Source organism: Homalodisca vitripennis, chromosome 2 (genome assembly GCF_021130785.1).
Source record: "Homalodisca vitripennis isolate AUS2020 chromosome 2, UT_GWSS_2.1, whole genome shotgun sequence".
Lineage (NCBI taxonomy): Eukaryota > Metazoa > Arthropoda > Insecta > Hemiptera > Cicadellidae > Homalodisca > Homalodisca vitripennis.
Window position 1 is genome coordinate 61,069,221 of NC_060208.1, and position 25,633 is coordinate 61,094,853.

The following is a 25,633-nucleotide window of genomic DNA, read 5'->3' on the forward strand; positions in this document are numbered from 1 at the left end:
ACATTAATAATTAACTTTTTTCCGATAGTTCCAGGTACCTACTCAACAGTACTTTAATACATGATATACTACATAGCATCTATATTAGAACATCTTTTTATTAAGGCTTCTTATTAAGATCGAACTATTAAATTAGCATTTTATAATTTTGGATGAAAATACTTTTAACGTTTAATATCATCGTACAAGTGTATTGTAAAACATCTAAATTTTTGCATTCTTGAGAAAGATAATCAGAATTCTGACTTAAAAGTTTAGATGAGTTTTCAGATTCATGAAAATCATAACTATAATTTGGTTTATTTGATAATACATTCAAATGTGTATTAAGATAACAACACTTGCAGGTTTAAAAGTATTGCACTTGTAGGCTCTGAAGATCAGTTTAGACTATCAAAAACCAATAATATTCTCAAATTCAGAAAGAAAATACTTATTTAATACTGTTATTGGAAATAAGAAATAATTGTTAAACATTAGAAATTTACATATTTTGAACATTTTTAGGGTTTTGTAGAGACTAACCTGATATAAGCTCAACACTGCAACTCTACGATAAATTAACTATTTATAATTTCTCTCAGGTTGGACAGCCACGTTGATATTCTAACACCAAATGCCAAGCAACAACTCATCAGGCTTGCCAACTCTCCTCTCAACCAGTTCAACTTAACTGTATATACAAGTGTTGTAAGTATTTGAATATTTGCTCACTTAGGTTAATAGTGTATCAGATGGTAAAGTTTTACAATGATTTCATATTTCAGTAATAAACCTTTTAGTATTTATGTTTGTAGTATTTTCAAATTTTGAAATTCGAGGTGATAAAAAATGTTCAAATCTGTAAATTGAATTTAAATAATTTCCTTGAAATTGCACACTAATTCACCACATTTAGAAACATTTTAATTTAATTTAAACTGTATCTTTGACTGTTTAAATTCTTTTTAGAACAATTTCTAAATGAACCTAAAAAAACCAAACATTTTTATTGAATAACGAATGAAGTCTCTTATTATGGATAGTTATATAAAAGATCATCTGTGTTTTTACTCTTCAAAATGCCTCTACAAAAGCACAGTTGAAAAACTTGTATGTAAAAAAATATGTAATAATATATTTAATTAATTTAATCAAGTTTGCCAATTAGTTGTCTAAGTAAAAGACAATGCCCACCATATTTTCTCATGGATCTCGACAGGAGGCATAAATCAAAAGGATACAAAATTTATTTTGTATGTTATAAAATGTTTTTCTCAACTGGATTTTTAGTCGATTTTCTACCTTTTTTACTAAACTATTTTTTTTTAACATGTAATTGGTAGCTTGAAATTTGTGCCAGAGAAGCCTATTAGTTCTTCTAAAATGTTGTTCTAATTCCTGGAATTGACTACTGACGACATAAAACTGACCTATACTGATTTTGTTACAGTTGAATGAGAAAATAACATCTATTGATCTCATGGCTTTGGCTAAAGCGATAACGGAGACTGCCAACAAGCTACCACCATCACAGATAAAGGCAAGTTTAAGTTTTATTATCGGATCAGATATATAGTTTTTCATATATCTATCACCTAAATAATAAATAAGTGATAGGTTATGGTTGGTTATTGCCATTTTATAAAGTTAATTAATTTTTGTTGATCTACTAGGATGCATACTTGGTCTGTTTTTGTTCTACTTTTAAAATTTAGCAATTTAAGTTATACTAACTTTAGTACTTAAATCATAATTTTTGAAATGTTATCAATTATAGATTGCATACCTACATGCATAGTGTTATCAAACGATTTAAATGTTATATAAAACAAAATTATAATTCTGGTGAATACTTAATTTTGAATTGATTTTTTTAGAATCAATTCACAGTCATTCAGAGATGGATTATTATATTAGTCAACTCTAATAGTTATTTAGACAGATTATTTCCCAGTGATTGGAAATTTTCCAAAGTATATTTGAAACATATAAAAGGCTCCACAGTAGATTGTGGAAACTACAGACCCATATCTCTTGTATAGCATTTTTGTAAAGTGATAGAAAAAGCAGTTCTTGCAAGACTGGTAAAAACACCTAGAAGAGAACAATCTAGTAACAGATAAACACGGAGTTAGAAATGGTCAACATCAGGACAAACCAGTCTCATAGAATATGCCTTAGAGCAACAATGAGAATATTCTAACCTCAGGAATAGTAGATTTTAGCAAAGCTTTTGGCTTTCTTAGAAATGATCTTATACTTTCCAAATTGGAAGCACTGGGCAACAACTCCAACAGGAACAGCTAAAACATGGTTCAGATCATACCTAAATGAACATAGCCAAGTGGTAGAATTAAGATATACAGTTAAAAAACTTGGCAAAATGTGAAATCCAGTTCAAAATAAATTAACAGACGAGTTCATAGGAAGTTCTAGGTCCTGTACTATTCATTTTATTCTAGATATATTTAAGATTCATCTGGTTCTATATAAAATTTTAAAATTTAATAATTGCAATTTTTGTAAAATCCTATTTTTGTAAGTGCGCTAAGGTGATTATAGAATAAAACTAACCACTCAGAATGAGAATTAAAGATGTATGTTATTGAATTGATGTTTTACATTTATTTCTCATGTTCTCACAGATCAAGAACTCACTGATGTTCCAAGCCCAGTATCTGGAAGTACATCAACAGAATCAGGTGACCACGATGCTGCGTCTGGTGCAGGAGCTGACAGACAACGCCAACAACCTGACAGAGCACTTGCGATTCAACGAGCCCTCGCTCAAACTGGCAGTGGAGAAGATGCTACGGCAGGTGGAGAAGGCACAAGATCTGCTTAACACCCAAGGGCCTCAGATCATCTCGAAGGTAGGTCTATCTTTGGTGTAATGATAATTGGGACTAAGGACGAGATTTGACGTGGAAATTTGTATTTCAGCATTCTATGTATCAGCTATTATCAAGTTCTGTGTGTACAATACTTTCTTGGGTTGCTATTGGTTATTGGAATATTAATTAATAACATCTTAGCTAGCAATAAGACTATGCCTTACTCTCTTCGGACACTTATCACATTCATTGGTCATATTCACCTTAAAACATGTTTTCATTGTATCTTGGCGTGTCAATCAAGTCAGTATGTTTGGTAACTGATAAAGAAAATCTTCATTCTGATGTTGATATTTAAGTTTTTTATCTTGCGTTATTGTCTCATAAGGAATATCTCAAAATTGTACTCATAATTTGAGATTAATTTTTATTTTATGTTACAAATAGTTTGAAGTACGTTATCAAGCCTGTTGTTAAAGTAATTTTAACGTTAAGTTTTGTAGCACTGCACCATGAAGCAGTTGGCCACAGTTAATTTTTACCACTACCCGATCTTAATAAATACATGATAGAATAATAATACTACACAGTTATACTATTAGATAGTAACAAATAAGTATGTTGTCAGCACAATAGCAGACCTTTGTTATGTACAATGGTAAACTTGTGACTGCAGCTGTAACTTGTGACTCGGGACAGAATGTAAACAATAACAATAAGTGAAGTGAATAAAAACGAAAATATTCTCAAAGAATTATCTCATTGCTTGGAGTACTAAACGGAGTGAATAAAAGTGAGTCCTACCCAAGGAGAATATTCTTCGTCTTAGTGAGTATGATCCGGAAAAACTTGAGAATATTCTCACTTTTGCTTCACGGAGAATTTACTTGCTTTCCTGTTGTAACTTGAAAGCACATCACTCCCCTCCACACCGCTAACCCAGCCTCAGTCACTGCTGTACTCACCGCTTGGTTAACACGCATCTGACATGTCCTCGAGTCGAGTGATGAAGATAACCATGATGTCACAAAAAGGTTTGATAAGGAGCTCTTTGTCAAAATTTTGGCTGGGAACTCAGTAATACTAGACAAATCCAAGATACCGTCGATGATTTCAGCCAAAAAAGAAGCTTGGCAGATAGTTACTGACACTTATAACAACGCTAGTGGAAACCAACTGACCCCTACACAACTGTCCAAAATGTTGAACAATATGAAATCAAGGATTAAAAAGAAGACCAATTTAAAAGCCACTGGTAATAAGCCCATAAAACTTTCCAAGTGGGAGGTCCAATTCTTGGAGTCACTGAATGAAAAAGAAAACCCTGTATTTTGTAAAGTCCCGGGAAATACGGCAGTTGGGGTTAGTGCAGCTACTAATATGGATATGTGTAATGAAAAGCCAGGTCCATCACTTCAACAAATACCTACAACAAACAAAGGTAAAGAAATGTCCGAAAAAATCAGGAAAAGTACAAAAAAAGTGTTGGAATATGAGAATGATCAAACTAGAGAGCTATCAACTCCCCAGTTACAATGCATAGTTCTACTACAACAAATGAAACTCAATGAAATGAAACTGGAACGAGAGAAAATAAAATTAGATGAATTGCAGAAAAAACAAGTTTGTAGTAAATCTACACAAACTTCTACAGATATTTGTAGTTATGTGACCGTTTTTGAGAATTTATAATAAATAAACCCATTCCTAAATCCTGTGTCCCTACCAAAAAAAAAGAAAAAAAGCAATTTAGCACAAGTTGTTCTTACGCGAAACTTGTTAGGTTTGAGCTAACAATAGGCATTTTACTTGGTTGCCTGTTGTAAATTACGTATTTGTTATCTGTCAGTTCAGGCAGTTGACTGCATAAGATTTCAGGTTTGTGTTACATGGGTCTTGCTTGTAATACAGAGATACTTGACACAAACCTGTTGCTAACTCATTAAGGCAATACATAGGTCCAAATGGTGTTTGCTTATAAAATACAATGAATTATTAACACAAAGTTATTTCTCAAACCATTTAATTTTAACAAGGTTGAATAATTATTACAATTTTATAAACTCTGGTCTTAGGGACGTTTGAATACTCAGGAAAATTCTCATTGTATAGGAACAAGACTGTTCATCATTCGTTGCCGTTTTTCTTCTCCTCACAACTTTGTTATTGAGTTTTCGACTTGTTCAACTGCAACTTGCTCACCTTCTAACAAATTTCCATTCAAATCGTCCCCAATATTATCGTAATAAAACATATAATTCAAATGCTTTATCACATTGTGTAAAACAGCACAAGAGATTATGGTTTTTGGCACTCTGTCTAGGGAAACCCTTATACAATTTCCTAAAACTGGAAATCATTTTTTTAACTGTCCAAAAACTCTATAACTACCCTTTCCCTCGCGTGTTGTAAGTTAAAATTACGCTGTTGTGCATTTTGAGGAGGCTTGAAAGGTGTTATCAACCAAGGTGCGATGCCATATCCTGAATCCCCCAATAGACAGGCTGAGTCACCAAATTGAGAAATAACTTCTCTAACTTGACTTCTTCACCATATCCTAGCATCATGCACATTACCAGGCCACTCTGCACCTATGCTGGTAATTTTTTCATTTCCATCACAAGTTGCTTGGACATTTATACTCGGATAACCTTTTGCGGTTGATGTATTCATCTCCATGTAAAGTTGGTTTATTTATTTCAATTTGAGTACAGTCAAGTGCACCTATCACTGTCGGAAGATTAAAACGGGTCTGCCACAATAATTTTGCATCGTTAACTTCTTGTATTGTATTTGGGAAGTGGATCCAGTTTGGAGCTTTTTCTACTATACTATCCATAACTGCATTAATGGTTTTACATACCGTTGTCCTATGTACTCCTAAGTCCTCAGCAATGCCACTTTGAAAACCAGGATCACCAGTGAAACGTAGAAAAATCTCCATCTTCTTTCTAGGTGACAGAGCGCCACCTCGAGTCTCATGACTTTCCGGTAAAAATGCTTGAGTAGGAAATTCAACACTGTCGTTCTCAAACCTCAAAAGCTCTCTACACTGTCCAACTTCTCTTCTTTCTCTGTATACTTTAGCACGACGAACATTCATGAACATCGCCATGACGACTGACTAAAAGTGAGCATGGGAACGATAAGACTCCATATTATTAGAGAATATTCTCTTGCTCGGAGTAACAGCTCAGTTTTATTCAACTACATTGTAAGAAAATACTCACCTACCGGAAAAATCTGAGAAAATACTCACCGTGAGTAAATTCTCCGTTTTAATCACTTCAAACTGAGATTATTCTAACAAAATTGTGAGTTTGAGCATTTACTCAGTTTTATTCACTTCACTCAATGGCTCATCTTAAGGTGATATTACACACCTATAGTGAACAAGCCTGCCTGTATCAGTGATTATGTTAATAACTTTTAATATTTCATTCTTGGGATTAGCATATTTTGGATAAGAAAAGTAGTGCTTGCAATATTTGAATTATTTTTATACTTTTTGTGGAAATGTAACATTTTGCTGTTGATTAGATTGCCTCAGACTTTGCCTCAGAATTCACTGTTCACATCACTGACTACATGAACCGGGTGGTACAGCAAACGGAGCATAGCGTGGGCAAGTGTTGGCCTGTCTCACAGGTGTACAACGCTACAGTCACTACGGCCTGCAACAAGATCTTGGACCCCTATGTGAGTCACCTGTTCTAAATTGTGTTTGATTAATTCAGAGGTAATGTGAAGTGTAAGTGAACTCAGTACGTTGACAAGTAAATTCTAGACCTGGCCTTTGTTAGAGTTGTTTAATGTGAGATTTTTAACTTAGAAAAGTCTCATATAACAGTTTTATTTTCTTTTCTTTGATGGAATCGATAAATTTAAGCAACATTCTCAAATATTTATTTTGAAAATATCACATAATGAAATATAATATTCATTTATTGTTGATTAAAGAAATTTGGTTTTCCAGAATGGATTTTGGGCAAGTGTTGGCTTCATCCTGGTGCTATTCATCCCATCTATCATTCTCTCTGTTAAGTTGGCTGCGCTGTATCAAAAGTCAGATCCATACCCAGGACCTCTTGTTGAGGCGTAAGTTACATTCTTTCTCTGGTGCCTTTTAATGTTTTTGTCTTAAATATAATTACTGTCATAAGAGCATTAGATATTTTACTTTTAAGCAACTTAATTTTGCAAATGAAAGCTATATGTTTGTTTGTATTATCATTTTAATTTGATTTTATTTGTTTTCGAAAACCATAAATGTGTATGTTGCGCTTAGTTATTAGATATTTTGAGAGTTTTGTGGGATTTTTATTATTTGATATAATAAGGGCCATAGAAATACATTGATTATTAGTAAGCAGCAATTAACATCTTGGTAAACAACTGGGGGTCAATAGTTGGGATGGATGCTTATGACAAAGAAACTTGGACTTTTGGGTTGCTTAAAAAAATGTTTCTGAAAGTTGAAAAGTCTCCTTCAATATTTTTTCAAACATTTTAGTTTTGTTGCATAGCGTATATATATATATATATATATATATATATATATATATATATATATATAAAATGGTCATGTTTAATAATTAAATGAATATGGAAATCTGTTTAAATTTAAAAAATTAAATAAAAAGAACTGCTTATTATAAGCATAAAATTAAACACATATTGCACAGTAGCTAATTTGATCAGCCTTTTATGTATATATATATATATATATATATATATATATAAAGTTTAGTATAAAACATGAATTGAGAAATTTCTAAATCATCAACAAATATTGTCTCATTTTCATTTATTTAACAATATCACTTGTTCTTTGGGCTAGGAAAGACCAGCTCTGATTTTCTAGTCTAAATTATTAATGAAATTAAGGAATCCGTGATTCTTAACCTCTTGGGATGTATCAGAATCACTGATTCCAGTGGTGATATTTCTGATCAAAAAGTATCCCCCCATAACCAAAGATATTAAATCAGAAAAATTGCACAAAGCGGATCCAGTTATGGCTTTATGGAACTGCTCAAAGCCACTGATGTGAATTTATGATGAAGATTGTCCTGCCATATTAATGTGAAAGAAGTGTTGATGCAGGATGTATGGGAGTGGGGTGGCAGTTAACAAGCAGTCAACAAAAGTAATATGGAAAGGATAAAATACTATCAAAGTACAGTAATGAAAACTGACCCGAAAAATAAACTCTAATAGACTTAAAAAAGAAGCAAATCAATGCAGACAAATGTTGGTTGTACTGTATATTAAAAATGTGCATCGAAGTGTGTCACAATGAATGCTTTACAATAAAAAACATATTTATGATGGAAAATGAATATTTGCAGCAAAAACAAAGACATAAATTTGAAATAGAACATAAAAGGATGGGATTGAGAATGGAATATTTTGTGTCCATTCTTGGATCTAGTTACTTTCCAAAGAATTTGGTGGAATTGAAAAAAAGCTGACTTTACCAATGTTACTGTTTTTATGTATAAGACTATAAATAAATGTGGTCAATGGACATGTTTAATGTCTGCTACAAAATAAAAAAGAATTTGAATGTGATTCATAGGACAGACATTTTAAAGTGAGAACTGTAAATTTTTCTTTTTAATAATGTTAAATTAATTTGAAATTGAGAGTAGAGGAAAAATATGTAATTGAATTTAGACGTAACATTATTCTCAGTGCAAGTTATGTTTTGAGCAAACTACACATCTCAATGTAAGCCAATCAGCATACCCATGTCATCTAGCGGCAAATTAGTGAACTACGTACTGTTATTTATTTCACCGTTTTCCTGTTAATCGAATCACTACCTGTCACAGATCAAAATAAAATGGGTTATTGTTGCACAATGGATTAACTCATCAACCAGTCCCTTTTAGTCATAAGTCAGTGATGAATTAACACAGCAAAAGCCGTTAAGGGGATATATAGGGTCTCTCCCTATCTAGGATCTAAGACAAACTTTTTTTAATTGACTTTTTGAATAGTAATTTTACTACATTAATTGCAAAATTGAAGGTTATAATAAAACAACAACTTTTATAAGAGATTATTGGATGATTAGATTATGTTCTAACTATGTCTTGATGACTTGCAATTAAAATTAGTTCCAAGAGATACCAACATCATAAATGTTTTTATTCTTTTGTCGGACAGTGCAAGGTTATAAACGATTCAGTAATGATATAGTCATCAGTGGCCCAGCAATGTTGTAATCCTTTAAAACTGTGTCCCCCCCACCTTTCCCAGCTCAGTGTGTGTATTGTCTAGTTGTGTTTTACATATTGTGGATAGAATCATGCTTTTTAGTGCTTCTTGTGACTAACTCATCTCCCGTTCACAGGGAATATCTTTACGACGCTTACGCAGACAGGGATAACATACCACTTGCCAAGTAAGTCTTCATCCCCGCTGCCAGCTTTTTTAATTTTTTGAACAATATATCTACTGTTTTATTCAATCTTCTGGTCAAACCCAGAGTTGTTACTGGTGTTAGCTTGAAAGAGATTGTTGCTCGATTTTGTGCCATGTATTTTTGTATTTGGCTCATTAACTCATTTAGCACACTAAATTAACAGTAACATTAAACTCATAGTAATTGTTAAGATGTCAGATTAAAACATCAGTTGTAATACATTTTTTAACCAAATACATGTAAACATTCACAGTGTGAAAATGTGGCTTTTATGTAAATTTTATTTGATTCTATAGCTCATTGTAAGCTTTTAAAAGTTAAGTATAATTCAATATCCAGGAACTTTTTTCTTTATTCTTCAGTGCTCTATTTCAACATAGTAACAAATTGATAGCCAATCCCATTTCATTTGTTAAGAATACAAAATTCAGACTCAACCTCAGTAAAATTTTAAATATGTTCTTAATTGCATACCTTTTAACATATTAATTTTTTGAGATTGAATGTTTTTTTTCTCCATACTTGATAATATTATATGCTGTAATATCACAAATATATGTTTCCTTTTCTTAACGAACTTTTGAACAAATATTTTAAAATTTTGTTGGTATGCACTAACAATTATTATTATTTTGACTGACTTATTAGTCTTTAATCTGCCATATATCTGACAGGATGTTTAAAGTTGCATATTGCCAAAGGACTATTGTTTCAGTTGTTTGTGATCAGTGTTTATTACTACCTACTTATCTTTTATACATAGTTTAGTCATTGTCATGTTAAAGAAATTTGTTTTGTCTATTTCCTCTCATATTTTATTCAAAAGCCCCTTATTAATTTTTATTTTTTGCACATTGAAACTTTTTAGATGTCTCTACTTAAAACACAGTAATTATATAAAAAAATCTGTTACTAGTTTGATTCATTGTCAAGTACAAGTAGGTTTATAAAATATATGACAAAATGGCACTGATGCATGCATGCCTATAAATATCAACTGCAATACAAGATTGTTTATTAAATTTGGATACAGTGCTGTTGAAACAAAGATAACAGCTATTTCCTGATTTTGATTTAATATCTCTAAAGGGCCTTCTTGTTGTTAACTATTATTATTAATACATTTTTACACCGGAAAATGAGTTTTTATTTAAACAACGTTTTGTTAAAATACAGTTAAACAGCAATAAATTTATATTTAAGTTTTTTAACAATTTTAAAATTTAAGTTTTGTTATTATTTTAGATGAAATCTAATAATAGTAATTTCTAAACACTGCAAATTGTAATTCTGGTTATATTTGATTTATATGTAGGTATAGTACATGTATTACATAAATGCAATAACAGCATATCTTAAAATATTCCTTTCCAAAAGCTGTAGAAGATTGAACACTAATTTCATTAAGATAAAATGCTGTTGAAATCATGGTCCGAAATAATACAATAAAACTATTGTATTATTTTGGCAAAATTAGTTTAGTTTATGATTATAATTAATTTTTTATATAATTATAATTAAACTTAAAATATTTAAGTTTGATATATAAATATATTTAGATTACATTTTTATTTTTAATATTTTCAATTATTGCAATTTTGCGTACGTTAAATACATTTTTTTCTTTTAGATTTTAGTTTTTTAAGAGAGGTTTGTTAAAATAATGGATTTAAAAATTGTTAATATAATTTCAATATTTATTTTTTAACTGTTTGTTCAAAAAAGGATTTTATTTTGATCTCATTTATAAATGTAATTAAAAGAGACCTTTATGACACAAATTACATTGACTTTTCACACAGACTTTTCAGAACAGTCTGGTGGTGAGAGTTGCAAAACGTTTAGTATGCAGAGAAAAGAAATTTTTTGTTATTGTTTATTTATTTACATTTCTTGTTTGGTCGCATATATAACAAGATAACGAGACAGTAAAATGTGTCTGTTTACAGTGTGAATGAGAAGAGGAAGAAAAAACAGCAGCAGCAGCCCCGCTATCACGAACCGTATGACAGCAGTGGTGCTGGAGTAGCAGCGGCAGCAGGAGGTGACAGAAGGGGAGGAGGAGCCGCCACTGGGCCGACCCAGGAACGTTTCTCTGACATGGCTCCCAAGTATGTTCTATGTACTTGTCTCACAAATAGTAAATTTATGTTTCTAACAAATATTTTGTTTAAACCTTTAATTCGAAGGCTTGAATTAAAGGCTTTCTCGTTAAATGGAGAAATCCCACATTTATTTACCAATCTAAGATGATTTTTTACCAGAATTGTTAATTTCTCATTCAAAGTCCCCTTAATCCTTTGAAGATATTGTTAATTATTATGCAATCCAAAAAGATATATCCATAAATTAATTATTTACACTTAGATTTAAGAATCCATCTTTTTAACATGCACCCAAAATGCTAAAATATAGGATGACTTTGCATACCAAATACTCAGTAAACTTCTTTAATTTTTTAAAGTAGCAGCTGTTGTAATTAATTACAATGGAACTAACAGATGGTAGGAACTAGTGAGAATATCACATCATCTTTACTAAACCTCTGTATTTTTACTACCTTAGAAAGTCCTGTTGTGTAGATGTCAACTCTCACTCTGAAACAACCACATTGAAAGCTAATGATTTTATAGTACCACAATTAAAAAAAAGTTTGTTTATGGTTAAATGAGTAACATTCCTATCACTATATCATACCTGTACAACAATTAAAAATTATGTTTAGCTTTTTCAAATTTGTTACTACAAAATATTCGTATGTTACTGTATTTTTGTTGATTAAAATTCTTAATGACATAACTTCAAGACAGGTAATTGTGTTCAAGGAATGCTATATGTATGTAGGAAAATTTTCTTTTCAAATATGCATATGATTTAATAGAAGCACAGTAGGATTCACTAACTCTGAGCAAAAAATGTTTCTATGATTAAAACAATTTTTATAGCAAACTGTCACTTGATAGATCATAAAACATTATGTTACCACTAAGAACTTTTTCTCCTATAATTCAGAAAAAGTACAAAACTATAATAACTGACAGTTATAGACCAACACTACTGTCAATAACATAAAAATACACATAATTAACTATTGATGAATTGATGATTGTAACTATTGATAATTATAATCAATTTTAGTATTCTAACAGTATTCAGAAAATAAAAACGCTCCACTTCAACAAAAGTATGAAAATGTATTGCTTGTTTTATATACAATTTCTTATGATTATATAGTTCAAATAATTAAAGAATTGACTGCAAGATAGAATCACATGACTGGTTGATGATGCATGTTACAAGGACGTCAAACCTCGTAAGACTGCACATTTATATTATAATATTAAACTTGGTCAAGTCATTAAGACATCTGAAGTAGAACTTGACAATTTGATTTTTTATTTATTTAAATCTTGTAAAACGTTCTTTTCCACACCATAGTTTTGGACAAAGCTGTCTTAAATTTATTTCAATTTAAGTATTTTAGTACACTTCAGTTAGTAAAAAATGTTTTATCTAAGAGTCTGTGGTATTAACTTACTCAGTACATAGAGTACAACCCTTTTCCTGTTATACTATAAAATTCAAATTAGGAACAACTGAAGTTTAGGTCTTGTCCACCAGGAAACGTTTGAAAAGTGGACAATTTTAATTTTAAACTTCTCTAACCAATTCAGAATGGCTGACCAGTGTAGTTTTGTCCCAAGCTTGGTACCAGACAAACTAGACGTCATAGCTGAAATCTGAAAGTAAAATTGTTTGAGAATGAAATTTTCTTAAAAAATGTCCAGTCACTTTTCCTGGTATCTCCAATGCTTATACCACAAATTGTCCTCGAAGTCAAAACTTTGGATGAATCCAGAAAAATGGAAAACTAGGGGAAAGTCAAATTTTAACTGACTGCAAACCTCATCTTCGAATTGACTAATCACCACTAATTCCTCGTACCCAGAATTTAATAACTCCTCTCTTAGGGGGCTGGGGGTATAGCCCCAGTGAATTGAAGGCAAGTAACAATATATTGCCATGAACACCAGTGAAATTGCCAACAACTAACACTAGAGGCATCCAGCACTAATTGTTATTACGATTTGCAGGCACTGGGATTTCCCCAACATGGGCCCTCCGAGATACAACAGCAGCCCTCTATCTACAGAATACGAGCGACCACCGCCATACTACTATCCTGGCCCAAGCCCGTGAGTATTTGTTTCACAGTAATTTTTTCACATGAATCTAGATGTATTAAAAAAAATATGTTAAACCTACATATGTAACATAGTTAACCCCCTGACTTGTCTGTGTATATGCCTGTACTAAATCCATGAGACGTGTTTAATTAAAGAAATCTTAACATATACCTCCTCTTGACCTCCTACTTTCAGTAAAAAAGAATTTAATGTCTCCATCATTATGGTTATCAATTAATTATAAAACCGTTAGAGAAAAAAATGTGTTTTTTTCTAAGAATGTTGGCATAGTTGATTAGCCACTGGAGGTACACTTCTGATGGCCCATAAGTCACAGAAACTTTGGTTCATTGTACTTGCAAAATAAAGGTTTTTAGTGTGAGACAAGGCACACTGTCTCTTTATGAAAACAAGTAGTCATGGTGGGTTAAAAAATTTGGATAGATTTCAGATTTGTACTAATTGTTCTTTAACCATAGTTCTTTAATCCAGTCACTCAGAGGTATTTGCAAAATTTGGAATAATAAGATTGACTGTTATAGGCTTTTGATAGATCTCTCTTTATTGCTCTCTATGTTTACATTGGTTAGGGAGTAATGTTAATTGGTGTTATTTTTTGTCATATGTACAGAACGTTTGTATACAGCTTCATGTCTTGTTGTATAAACAAGAGATATAAGATAGAGTGTTATTCATCTCTATTCCTTTTCAGTTTTTCCCTTTAAAGTAGACAATATCTCTTGAAATTAATACTGGTTGTACGAGGCTCGAGATTGCATTTGACAAGTAAACTATTCACCTAAGTCCATATCTGTATACTGTTTTTGTGTAAATGTGTCCCACAAACAAAATGAATCTAATTTGTAAGTGTGGTGTAGCCAAGTGTTCTACACCACAAATAAATAATTGATTTAAAACTAAAAATAAAGTTGCTAAATATCAGGATGTCAAGAGTCAAACCCAGCTTCCACATTCTGTTAAAAATATGGAAACAAACACTTGTGACAGGCTCTCGATCTGCATTTCTATAATGGAATTAAAATATATTTCCGATGACTCTATTAAGTTATTCTATAACATGCTTACATCTAAAATAGTTAAACAGGAAATACTGTTGATGAGTACTGTGTTAACACAGGCTATCAAATGTCTAGAAGACACTAATACTATTCACAAAATAAATAGCGTTCTTCATATTAAAATAAATGATCAAATAATTTTAACTTTGATAATCAATTTAAATAGAACAATATATTAACAGTTATTATTAAGAAAGTTATTATTACTATACAATTAGTATAAATTTTGCACTATACAACTTAGTTCTAATGACACTTTGTATTTTACTTATGTGTATAAAATATACACACTGTGGTTGATATATTTGACTTTAACTTGACATATCAATTCCGTTATCTGACATTTTGTTTGTAAACATTTTACTACAGCTTGGTGCATTTAATGAAAGTGTTTTTTTTTTTTTTTAGAGCATCTTGCACATACTGAACTAATACCTGAAATGGATAACATCTAGTTGGTGATGGAAGGTTTTTGTCTCGGCTGCGTATTCACATTAGTTCCTTTATATTAATCATTTCTTCACCAGTGTTTTTAATTATCTCAAAACAATCAGAGATGTTACCTTGTCACCTGGCCTTTTTAATTGAGAACCCTTTTAAAGAATAAATTTATCTAATTAACATTGAATACTATAAAGGACTATCCCATTCACTCTACATATAAATTGTATTTTCCATTATTCAGTGTTAAATGTTTATAAGGAAAGAAAATTGTTAGTTCTCTTGTATCCGTTGATTAGGTATAGGAACTATTTTAAATATCTCAATTATGGTGATAAGGTAATTTATAAGGTAAAATGAAGAAAAATCTAATCTTGTCGCTTTTGTTTTTCAGAACTTCTCGTACGTAGGAAGCTTGGACAACTTTGGGCCGGCCTTCACAGCAGTTTTGTTTTATACTTTCGACTAGCTTGTATTTTTTCAATTTTATCAGATATTTTACAAATTGATGTAGTTAACCGCTGAAAGTCGGCTTTTAATTTCAAAGTTTTAGTGTCTTGCCACAGTAACCCAAATCAGTGCCACTTGAGGTGATTGGTCAGTATTTCAGGCTGAAACCTTTGTCTGATGATTAAATTGTGTTAATAATATTTTTCTTTTTTTCAACGAATGCGCCGCATACTACTGTGGGAATTTAATCATGGGATTTTGGTTCAGCGGGTCCCAATTGTGTTGGAGGTTCCTTAGTTCTTTCGATATAAGTATTTGTTTCGTTAATGGAGCAATTTGTAAATATTTGCAATTATTTGTTTACGCACTGAGTTAAGTTAGTTATTTTAAGTTAAACAGTTGGAGACTTTTTCAATACGTACCTATTACGAGTTGAGTTTCAGTAATAATACTGTAGCTTTTAAGCATAATTTATACTCGTGCAATTTCTTCTCTTTTCATGAACACTTTCTGTGCTCCTGAATCTTACTTGGCTGGTCATATAGCTTGTAAATACTATAAGTCATTATAGACTGAAATTATACTTTGTTTTGTATTATTTATAAGTTTAATATTGTAAGCATATTTTGAATTCATGTTGAATTCACAAAGCTGTATGGGAAAATGTTCTCTCTAAATATTGCGTTTGCTGAATTTTAAATTGTAAAACAATTTTTTAATACTGCTGTTTTCTATATAAAAAAGATCTGTGGCTTTTACAATGTTCAAAAGTAAAATAAAGATTGTTGTTATGTTTAAACTGTTGTAATTTTTCTTTTTTTTAGTAAAACAGATTTCATTTACTATTTTCATATACTCGGTGTTTTCTTGATTTTGTTCTCAATATCTGAAATCAAAGTGGTTTGTTTGATCTGTTATATTGTCAACATAAAGAAGTCTTGACTCCAGAGCATGTCTCATGGTGTGCATATATACAATATTTAGTAGTAATTTATATCATCAATGTGTATTTTCCCGAATACATTATATACATGATAATTATATAAAATAGAAATATATATATATATATATGTAACATTGCAGAAACTTGTAAAAATATGTTCATAGTTTTTTGTACGATGTTCATTCCTTAATTGGTTTTGGAAGTTCAATGTAAGATAGTTTGACATTTTATAAACTGTCCATTTTAAATAGTGTTGTGAAAAGTGATGAGGCAGGCTTGAATTACGTTTATTTAGTTGAAATCTGATGAGAAAATGGAAAAGCAAGTTGTTTCATAATAAAAAAATGGATATTTTTGGTGTCGATAAAGGGTGGTTTGAATGGAACAAAGTGTTGTGTAAGCTTTTTTATAATGTAATTGTAGACATTTTACAATTAGATGATATTTTCCACCGACTTGCTTTATCGAAGTTTAGTGACAGAGGTACAGTACAACGTATGTATCAATAGCATCAGCATTTCCAATCCAGAATATATTTTATCTCAAAAGTATTTTAATATAAGTGTTTCAAAATGTCTTTCAATAGATGTCTATAAATAATATAATGTACCGTATGCAACATGAATGTTGTGGCTTCGTGTGGGATATTTGTGTTTTTCTAAATCAGGAATAAGGGTTTTCCCAACACAAACTGATTTTTTTACAATCCAACATTTCAACAGATTTCTGAGATGGTTAAAATATTATCTTGTGTGAAGGACTTTATTTAAGTAGAATAATACTTCCAATATGGAATTAATGAATAATATGTGTAACTAGTGCAATAGAACAAGTATGTTTTTGCAGAATATATGATGAGAAAGCCCGAACATTCATAGTCACTTTGTTGTAATGATAGTATTAATAGTTTCTGATAAAATTTAAAGTTATAAATACTATTCTTTGTATTCTCATCATTATGTGTCACTTATAACTTTTAATGACAAGAAATGTAAGTAATAACTGAAATATCCTAATTTTCCATTTTCTAGTAAAGTTTTACTAATAAAGACTGCACGAGAACTGTGAATGTACTTATGAATGTAAAATAGCAAAGAGAAAATGGGCCTAAAATACAACTTTATAATGTATGATCTTATCTGAAATGTTGGAAAAATTATATAATTAAAAGCAGAGACTAATGTAAGGGAGTTTACATGAATCCCTTGGACATTGCTTAAGGGCTTGTGTATTACTCATTTATGCCACTTGGTGAGCTGTGTACAGTTTCATGAGAATTATACACAAGTGCAGTATAGTCTGGCAACATCTGAGAAGATTGTATTCAGTAACAGCAAATTTTTGTGAAAGCAGTGGAGTTAAGATTCTCACCAAATTTTCTCCATGAAATTCTCCATCACTATTACAAACTGCTCATGCAACAATCTCAGTGTATTGGTTTTAGTAACAAAAACTACTTCTCCATATTCACCTGAGGTTCTTACCACAAAAGAAGAGAGACGTAAAAGGTTAATGATTTGACCACAAATCGAGAAGGAAACAAAAAGTACGTACAAAAAAATGATGTAACTCGATACATTTCCTAGGTGACACCACCAATAAATACCAAATACAACTGCAAGAAGTTGCGCATTGTTTGCCCCCCTACACTTAAGCACTAGCTGGTGCAGCGTTACTCTGGAAAGTTTGGGCATCCATAAATTTATAATAATTGATTGAATTGTCATTAATTAGCTTTTAATCACTTTAGATAATAATTTATTTTTTATGATTTAAAGATTTGGTTGGGTGAACAAATTTTAACATACTAAAAAATTGTATTAACTATTGGTGGTAAATGTCTGCTACAATCATCCATCATAAAAGTTTTGTATTCAGTTCATGTTGGGAAAACCTTCAAACCTCTGTAGGTGATGAGAAGCCCACAGCAAAAAGACAAGCTTTTTCCGCTTAGTAGTTTTGTATATGACAATACCTGTGCACGCATGACACATTCCTTGTCCTACTCTTGTAACGTAACGTGCTAGACATAATATTATTCATCCATCTTCACTTTTCATCAGTTTTTTCCTAAATCACTTGTCGAAACAGTGTGCATTTAATATTTTCAATATTGACATTGTGTAAATATTTTTTAGCTGTTAGTTTGATTCGTTTCTTTTTTGACACATTGAGATCCATCGTTTTACATTTGAAGTGGGTGAAAATATTCGGATTGAGATGGTTCCGTTCAGTATGTGCAAATAAAGCGCACAATATTGTTAAAAGTAAGTTAAGATACATCATACAGACTGCATGTCCAGATTCTATTAAAATGTTTGTTTATCTCAATCTAGAATTTAGAGAAGTGATATAAACCTAAATTATTGCCAAAGCATTGTAGTCCACTGCTTTAGGCTTTCATATTCACCCTTTCAGACTGTCATTCACAATTTGAAAATAATAAATTTGCATTATAGAAGAATTTATTTGTAAATTAAGTGAAATATATTTGAATTAGCTTAGAATGTCCTAGTGGATATTGATCTGTTTAAGAGTTTTTACAGTTTAAGTATTTCAAAATAATTTTTGTGAAATTGAATGTACTACTCTTGGTTTTAATCACTTTTCTCTCTGATCCTTGCCTATTGTTCTGTTCCCCCCTCCTGAAGTATTTGTAGTTAGTGTCGACATGGAGTAACTCCAAAGATTCTATTTTTCCCATCGTCTTGCTCCTAGGGGCCGGGCCGGTGATATTCCGATTGTATATTTTGACATAACGAAGTGTATGTAAGAAAGGTTTGCTATTTTTAATAGATTGTACTAACCAAGAGAAATTAAAAAATAAAATGTATTTTATGTCTGTAAACTCGTTTGATTTGAACAACCTTTTAACTTCTAAAGATAAGTAAACTTTGGAATTATTTATTGCATTTGGTTGGGTTAGTGTCAGAAAAGTTGACTTATCCAAAAATAGAGATGTGGAATGCATGGAAAACTATTAAGTGATGCAAACCATTACAAATATTGGACCTATGACTTAACAGCAGAAACCATATCTTTAACAACCAGTTTATTACAGGTTCCAGAAAAAAGCATGGATGGATGGATGGGCAGTTGTTTAAAACCATGGTTTTATTACGAGTTTGTACCATGTGTCCAAAAATTCAGTAATGACAATGATCATGTGCAATTCACTTGATTGAAAATGCGCCATTGCACCCAAATACCAAAGAACTTTCTAGCGGTGACATTAAAGTTTAATTTTTACCTCCAAACACAAACATAACAGCCTTATTGCAGTCAATTGATCAATGTGTTGCAATCACTTAAACTTAAATACCTCAAGCAGTTGGGGAATGGTTGATGACAATCAAGAGAAACAAATTTTGCTGCTCCCGGCTTGTGCAAGCTTATCTTTAAAGTTGTTGTGCTTGCTTATGCATTAACAGAGTTCGTTAAAACTAGTAACGTTAGAATTGTAATGATATTGTTCAAATAGTTGGTGTCTAGTATATTTTTTATAACTATACTGTTATGTGAAGCTACAAAACTTTGCATATGATTCGTACAAAAACACCTACTTTAAGATGTAGTCCAGTGTCCTGCTATTCTTCTATGGGTACAGTCCACAAGCAGTCAGTAGAAATTTTTAATTTAAACATAGGTTGATATGCATATCAGATTAAAGGGATAGCCAAACAAAGAAGTATGCCTTAGACCGCACATCAAAAGCTTTTTCGGTTACAAAATGGTGGCAGTTCAAAGATTTTACAAGTGAACTAAATTCAGTAGACAATTCAGGAATTTGCTATAATTAGTTTAATTTTACATTAACAATTTGGATTGTTATAGGAGGTATTTAAATTGTTTCCCCTCGGCTTCTTGGTAATATCCCAGCCGATGATAAAACGCTGACAATGCGTTGTTTATTACATCTACTAGAATATGCACAGCTTCTACAGTACAGTGTCTCAGCTGTAGTAAATCTTGCGATTTGGTTCGGTAAACTTGATCTTTCAAGTGGCCCCAGAAAAAGTAATCAATAGGGGATAAATCCGGAGATCATGCCAGCCATTCTACCATGCGTTTTCTGCTTATCCATTTAACTTGAAACATATATTCAGAGCTATCTTACATCTAAACCAAAGTGAGAAGGTCTTGTTGGGACCAGAGTCTTCCAAACTTTGTATGTTTGTGCGTTTATGAATACTGAAGATATTAGACCATTTCAAGACTTTTCAGCACCCCTGTATGTATAGTTGAAATAGGCTTTATATATTAAAATACAAACTCAATTGATTACTTGTAAGTAAAGTAACTTGTATCTCATCTTACAGGCTTGCTTCAAGATTTCTTAAAAACCTACTTTACTTTATCACTTTTAGTATTATGTACCTATAATGGTGCTTTTAAACTAAAGTTTTGGTCCTAAGAACTAGATGGATTTCTACATTTTTAATTTTGTAAGGGAAAGGTGGTGCCACAATGGTCAGTGTCTTGTCGGTTTATACAGACAAATCTGAGCCTATATTTCCTCTCATTTCCATCAGGATAACAAATTCTTTAATTTTAATTTGTTTTCAAATGTAGTGTACACCAGATTTATGATTGTCCTTTGTCACATAAAAATAGTCTCTACACAATATTTCTTATTCAAGTTAATCAGACGTTCCCTATTAAGTGTGTAGATTGTTCATAAAATATAAGATTTTGTATTAAATTTGGACAAAGTACAGCTGAACTGACAATAATGACCATATACAAGGTTGGATTTGATGAAATTTTGGCATGTAAATATTGAAAACTGAATTTCATGAATTTTTCATGCAATCAAAAAAGTGTTTTACATTAAGTTTGAACCATTTATAATTTCCATTATAAAATTAAACATTCTTATGTAAAATTTCAATTAAAATCATGAAGACCCAAATTAAATTATTGCCCAGAGTACCCACTACTGTCTGAAAAGTTAAAGTTGTCATATACATAAAGAGAGAAAATTTGTAATTTATTTTTGCACCATTTATTTAGTTAGATGTAGAATAAATGGAATAAAAGACAGGTCAGTTTAAAATAATGTACACTTTTAATACAATATTTTAAATAGTAAATTTACATATGATACAGTTATCATTAATATACAGAAGTGTGTAATACAGTGAACTTTATTTAATTATCTTACTATTTTTGCATTAATGTGAAACACTTATATTCTTTAGGCTTTATCAATAAATTCACATTCATTTGTACATAATTATGTTTATATATGGTACAACAATTTTAAATACATTGACATAATATGAATAGCTGTTTTTAAATCTATGAAGTAACTTATTATTATTAATTACAAAACATTGATAAAGATTAGTCATTTTTAATCATTCATTTCTGTACAACACTAAATAAATAGCAAAATGCATTGCCTAACATATACCACCTACTAGAGAGTATGTTTTACAGACAAACTATAAATATATTAGAACATATAAAATAATATAAAAATAAATAAATTACACAGATATATCAAATATTTATTACATTTAAAATTACAATTAATTATATCTTGCTTCCCAATAATTCTATTCGTACACTCCAAATAGGTCCTGGCTCCAAACTTCAAAGTGAAAATACATTAGAAGAATGTATCATACTATTGTGTAATTTAGAATATGGTAATACACTTATCTGGGGTAAAGTTACTAATAGAAGCATTTTATATTACTCATTACTGTGGTATGTATTGAAATAAACGCATACGATGTATGTTTCATTAAAATAACAATGGGCTTATAGATCTTTGATTTGTTTACATATTATAGAGTGTTTTAAAATGAGACAGGACCTAACAAGGCTTAATAACAAACCAAAAATGTTCTAAGGCTCCACAAAATGTTTAGACAGATTTGTACAAGGCAATAATAAACTAATATAAAATTAGTCCACAGTTAATAAAGAAAAATTATCAATTCATATTAAGCTTATTATGAAAAAGAAACTTTCACAACCATACTCTAGAAATAAGTATTAAAAATAACTTTATGTTTGTTATTTTAATATTTTATGTAAGTGGAATTTTTTAATGAAACTTTTAAATTGTATTCCTTGACCACTAGAGTGACCGATCAAAGCTAAAATTACATTTTTAGAATACAAAGTAGTATTGTTGTTAAACATTGGATCTGTTGTACATAAAACTAAAAATTAAATCGTGTAATCATTTTTTGGAGCCTTATGACTAGTTCTTACACAAAAAGATGATTGTCATACAACAATCTTTTATTCTGTAAGCAAATAACATAAGACATATTTAATCAACTTTCTTATTATATATCGATCACGAACAACAATCAATTTAGGACATATAAAACTAATTAAAGTATATTGTACAGTATCCATCACCAAGCTATGTTTAAAAATGTCAAATAGCTAAACTTTTTACAAGCAAATATTTTAAAATGAAAGCACTATGTCTAACTAGGATGAAATTATATAAAATTGCTACTATATTAAAACAATCCGTTTTTATTTTTTTCATTTCACAAAAGTACATACAAGTATAAGTCAATTCTGTATAATTTTGTACAATATTTTACATTTGTATAATTGTAGATCCAAGTACAGTGTTATTAAAGAGAGTGATAAATTAAGTAGACAGCCGTTTTCAATAACTTGATCATATAGGTTCCTCCAAGTTTGACGTCTGGGTGTTTTTTTTGCCTTCAGACAAAGAATCGTTCAGTATCCAATGTTCAGATAGTCTGCGAAAAGTAAAATATGCTTACTGTATCTCAATCAATAGTTTATGGACTAGTGCATAGTTTCAGCAATAAGTAGTAAATCTGAAACTAAAATACGTCATTTAATAAATGACAGAAAAAAGTAAGAAATAAGTTTTAATGAGGTTAGTAAGTTCAATAAGAAACAAAAAGAGTCTATTGTCCTTAGATTAAATAAATGAAGGTATGCATTTTAAAACAATTTAGGATTTTTTAACGTTTAAAATATTGTAATGGTGAATGTTTAAATGCTTCAATATATAGGCAATTGAAAGTGAAAGAAGTAAAGGTGTAACCTATTCAAAAGAGTCTGTTTAACAGCCTCTGTTCATTTATAGTGGACAATATTTATTTAGACAAAAGTACATAAAATTTTAAACTATTAAAAACACATTTGGGAGTGGATTAGGTAGTTTTATTACCTTAAAATGTTATTTATTCTAAAATATAACAATGTTTAATACACAGTAGGTACATGAAACAGGTACATGAGTTGGTATAGTCGGTGGGATGTATATAACTATACAAAGCAGCATGTAAAGGAAGAGCTTTTTAATTCTATATGTACAATTATACTGTATAAATAGAATTGATAATTTAGGATATCACAAAAAATATGTAAGCTAAGTAGCCACTCTTTTGACTTGAGGATTTCATAAATGATCTATTCAATTTTAAATTATTTGTTTGCAAATATAAGAATAATTTGTAATTAAAGCCTGCATTGCCCTTGAAATTTTTCAGGCTATTAGCCAACGATGATAAAATTAAAAGGAAAATAAAACTTGTTTAACGATTTCAACAAAATTATTTAGGGTCTAATATAAAATTTTAAAAGTATATGAATAGTTTTGATGTGGTTGGATTAATATTTTCAAATTCACAGGGCAGGATAGTTTTTCAACCTTTGCTTTTTGCATTTTACTATTTTATGTTATATTCTGATTATTATAATCTAAAAAACATATAGTATCTCAAATAAATGTGTTGCACAATCTAATGCTGTAAAGCACCTTGGGCGGTTGCTGTAGTTCCATTCTGTGAATTTTTATTCTTATCACTTCCTTCTAAGTTACTTATTCACATACAAATTTAATACCTCAGGTACAAATGAAATATAAAAAGCCAGTATTTGATGTCCTGTTTAATGACAGACCTTCTCAAAAATGTATATGCATAGGCACACTCCCAATACTAATAAAAGTGTGAATAATGTAATTTTGAGTTGACTTCCCAAAACTTTGCTTGTCTACGTAAATACTCTGTAATTTTATGAGGCTCTAGGTTTTTTTGAAGTTATGATGGCAATATTGTCAAATGAGAAACAATGGGATGGATAAGGATCAAAGTCAAATTTAACACAGTGTGAGCTATGGAAATTACACAAAAGGACTGAGATTACATGCTGAAAAACAAGTGCAAGAGTTTATGAAGAAAGCATGATAAACCAGAACACAATGCAAAAGGATGGTTGGTTATGTAAAAGAAAATCCTGACAACGCCATATACTAGATTATTTTAAGATAGGAATTGCTTAAAACAGTTGTTTAATCTTTAAAAAAATATGTACTAATCCGACTTCAATTGCAATTGTTCGAAAAGTACTTATTTTAGGGATTTTTGATCTCAGTAATGTAAATAAATGGAACCTAGAGATTATCCTCTCTTTTAACTAAGCCTTTTATAAGATTCAAGATGAGAACTTTGCCGTTTATATTATTTGTGAAGGAAAAAATTAAAATGGAAGGTTAACAAGTGAATTTTAGTGCTTTTATAAAAAATCTTTAAATAAATATTTGGAACCCAAGATGGAAATATATGTATAAAATAACCCACAAAAATCCGTAGATATGTTTAGCAGCACATTTTTATCATTGGTTTGAATGAGCCTAGCTTTGCTTTACAAATTTATGAGTAAAAACTAGAATTTGCTCAACACTGCATGGTTTATAATCGTTACTAGCTTTTGTTTTTAAGCATTCATAAGTAATTGTGCTTTTATAAAATTGATATTTTTTTAGAAAACAGCATTTATAAATAGCACAAAAACAAGAGAGAATTAATAAGGTATGTTAGTACAAACAAATCACCAAAATACCTAAACCCTCGCATTATAATAATACAATAAGTTGATGCAAATGTTATATTTTAAAATTACAATTCTCCAGTTTTCAGTGTATTGAGCTGACTTAGGAGATGGGATGAAGATACAAGAGGGGGCTGCAACCTTACAAAATGGGGTTTATACATAAACAGCATGGTAATATGCAAAATAACAGAATATCGATTGGTGTGTCTGTGAGGAATGAATCAGAAAGGACGAGAAAGGTAAGATTTTGACATATGAAGAGGATGGAGGAACACAGGTTTTCAAGAAAAGTACATTACAGTAGAATGGAAGAAAAAAGACTAGATAGTGGAGGAAAGAAAAAGACTGATTGAAGGTACTGGAAGAAAGATAGTAATACTATTATTATTGGATACATGTAATTGATGACCCAACAAGTAAATTAAGATTTTACAGCA

At 30.6% G+C, this 25,633-nt stretch overlaps 2 protein-coding genes and 1 pseudogene across 4 annotated transcripts in view; 1 reads left to right on the plus strand and 2 right to left on the minus strand.

Moving 5' to 3' along the window:
* Window positions 1-19,197, plus strand: part of LOC124354032 (prominin-like protein) — a 134,474-nt gene extending 115,277 nt beyond the window's left edge. For 2 of the 3 annotated variants that reach the window (XM_046804184.1, XM_046804185.1), the window contains 9 exons: window positions 585-690; window positions 1,433-1,522; window positions 2,628-2,855; window positions 6,357-6,515; window positions 6,793-6,914; window positions 9,178-9,228; window positions 11,199-11,360; window positions 13,344-13,445; window positions 15,351-19,197. In XM_046804184.1, coding sequence (XP_046660140.1) covers window positions 585-690; window positions 1,433-1,522; window positions 2,628-2,855; window positions 6,357-6,515; window positions 6,793-6,914; window positions 9,178-9,228; window positions 11,199-11,360; window positions 13,344-13,445; window positions 15,351-15,366 — 1,036 coding nt within the window. In that variant the 3' untranslated portion in view covers window positions 15,367-19,197. The remainder of the gene's footprint in view (window positions 1-584; window positions 691-1,432; window positions 1,523-2,627; window positions 2,856-6,356; window positions 6,516-6,792; window positions 6,915-9,177; window positions 9,229-11,198; window positions 11,361-13,343; window positions 13,446-15,350) is intronic. The other variant, XM_046804187.1, reaches the window with a different exon arrangement.
* On the minus strand, window positions 5,062-6,167 carry LOC124354033 (annotated as a pseudogene).
* Window positions 19,198-21,393: 2,196 nt separating the features above from the next.
* LOC124355650 overlaps window positions 21,394-25,633 on the minus strand; it is a 49,132-nt gene continuing 44,892 nt past the window's right edge. The window contains exon 3 of the mRNA XM_046806812.1: window positions 21,394-23,089. The gene's annotated coding sequence lies outside the window, so the exon portion shown is untranslated. The remainder of the gene's footprint in view (window positions 23,090-25,633) is intronic.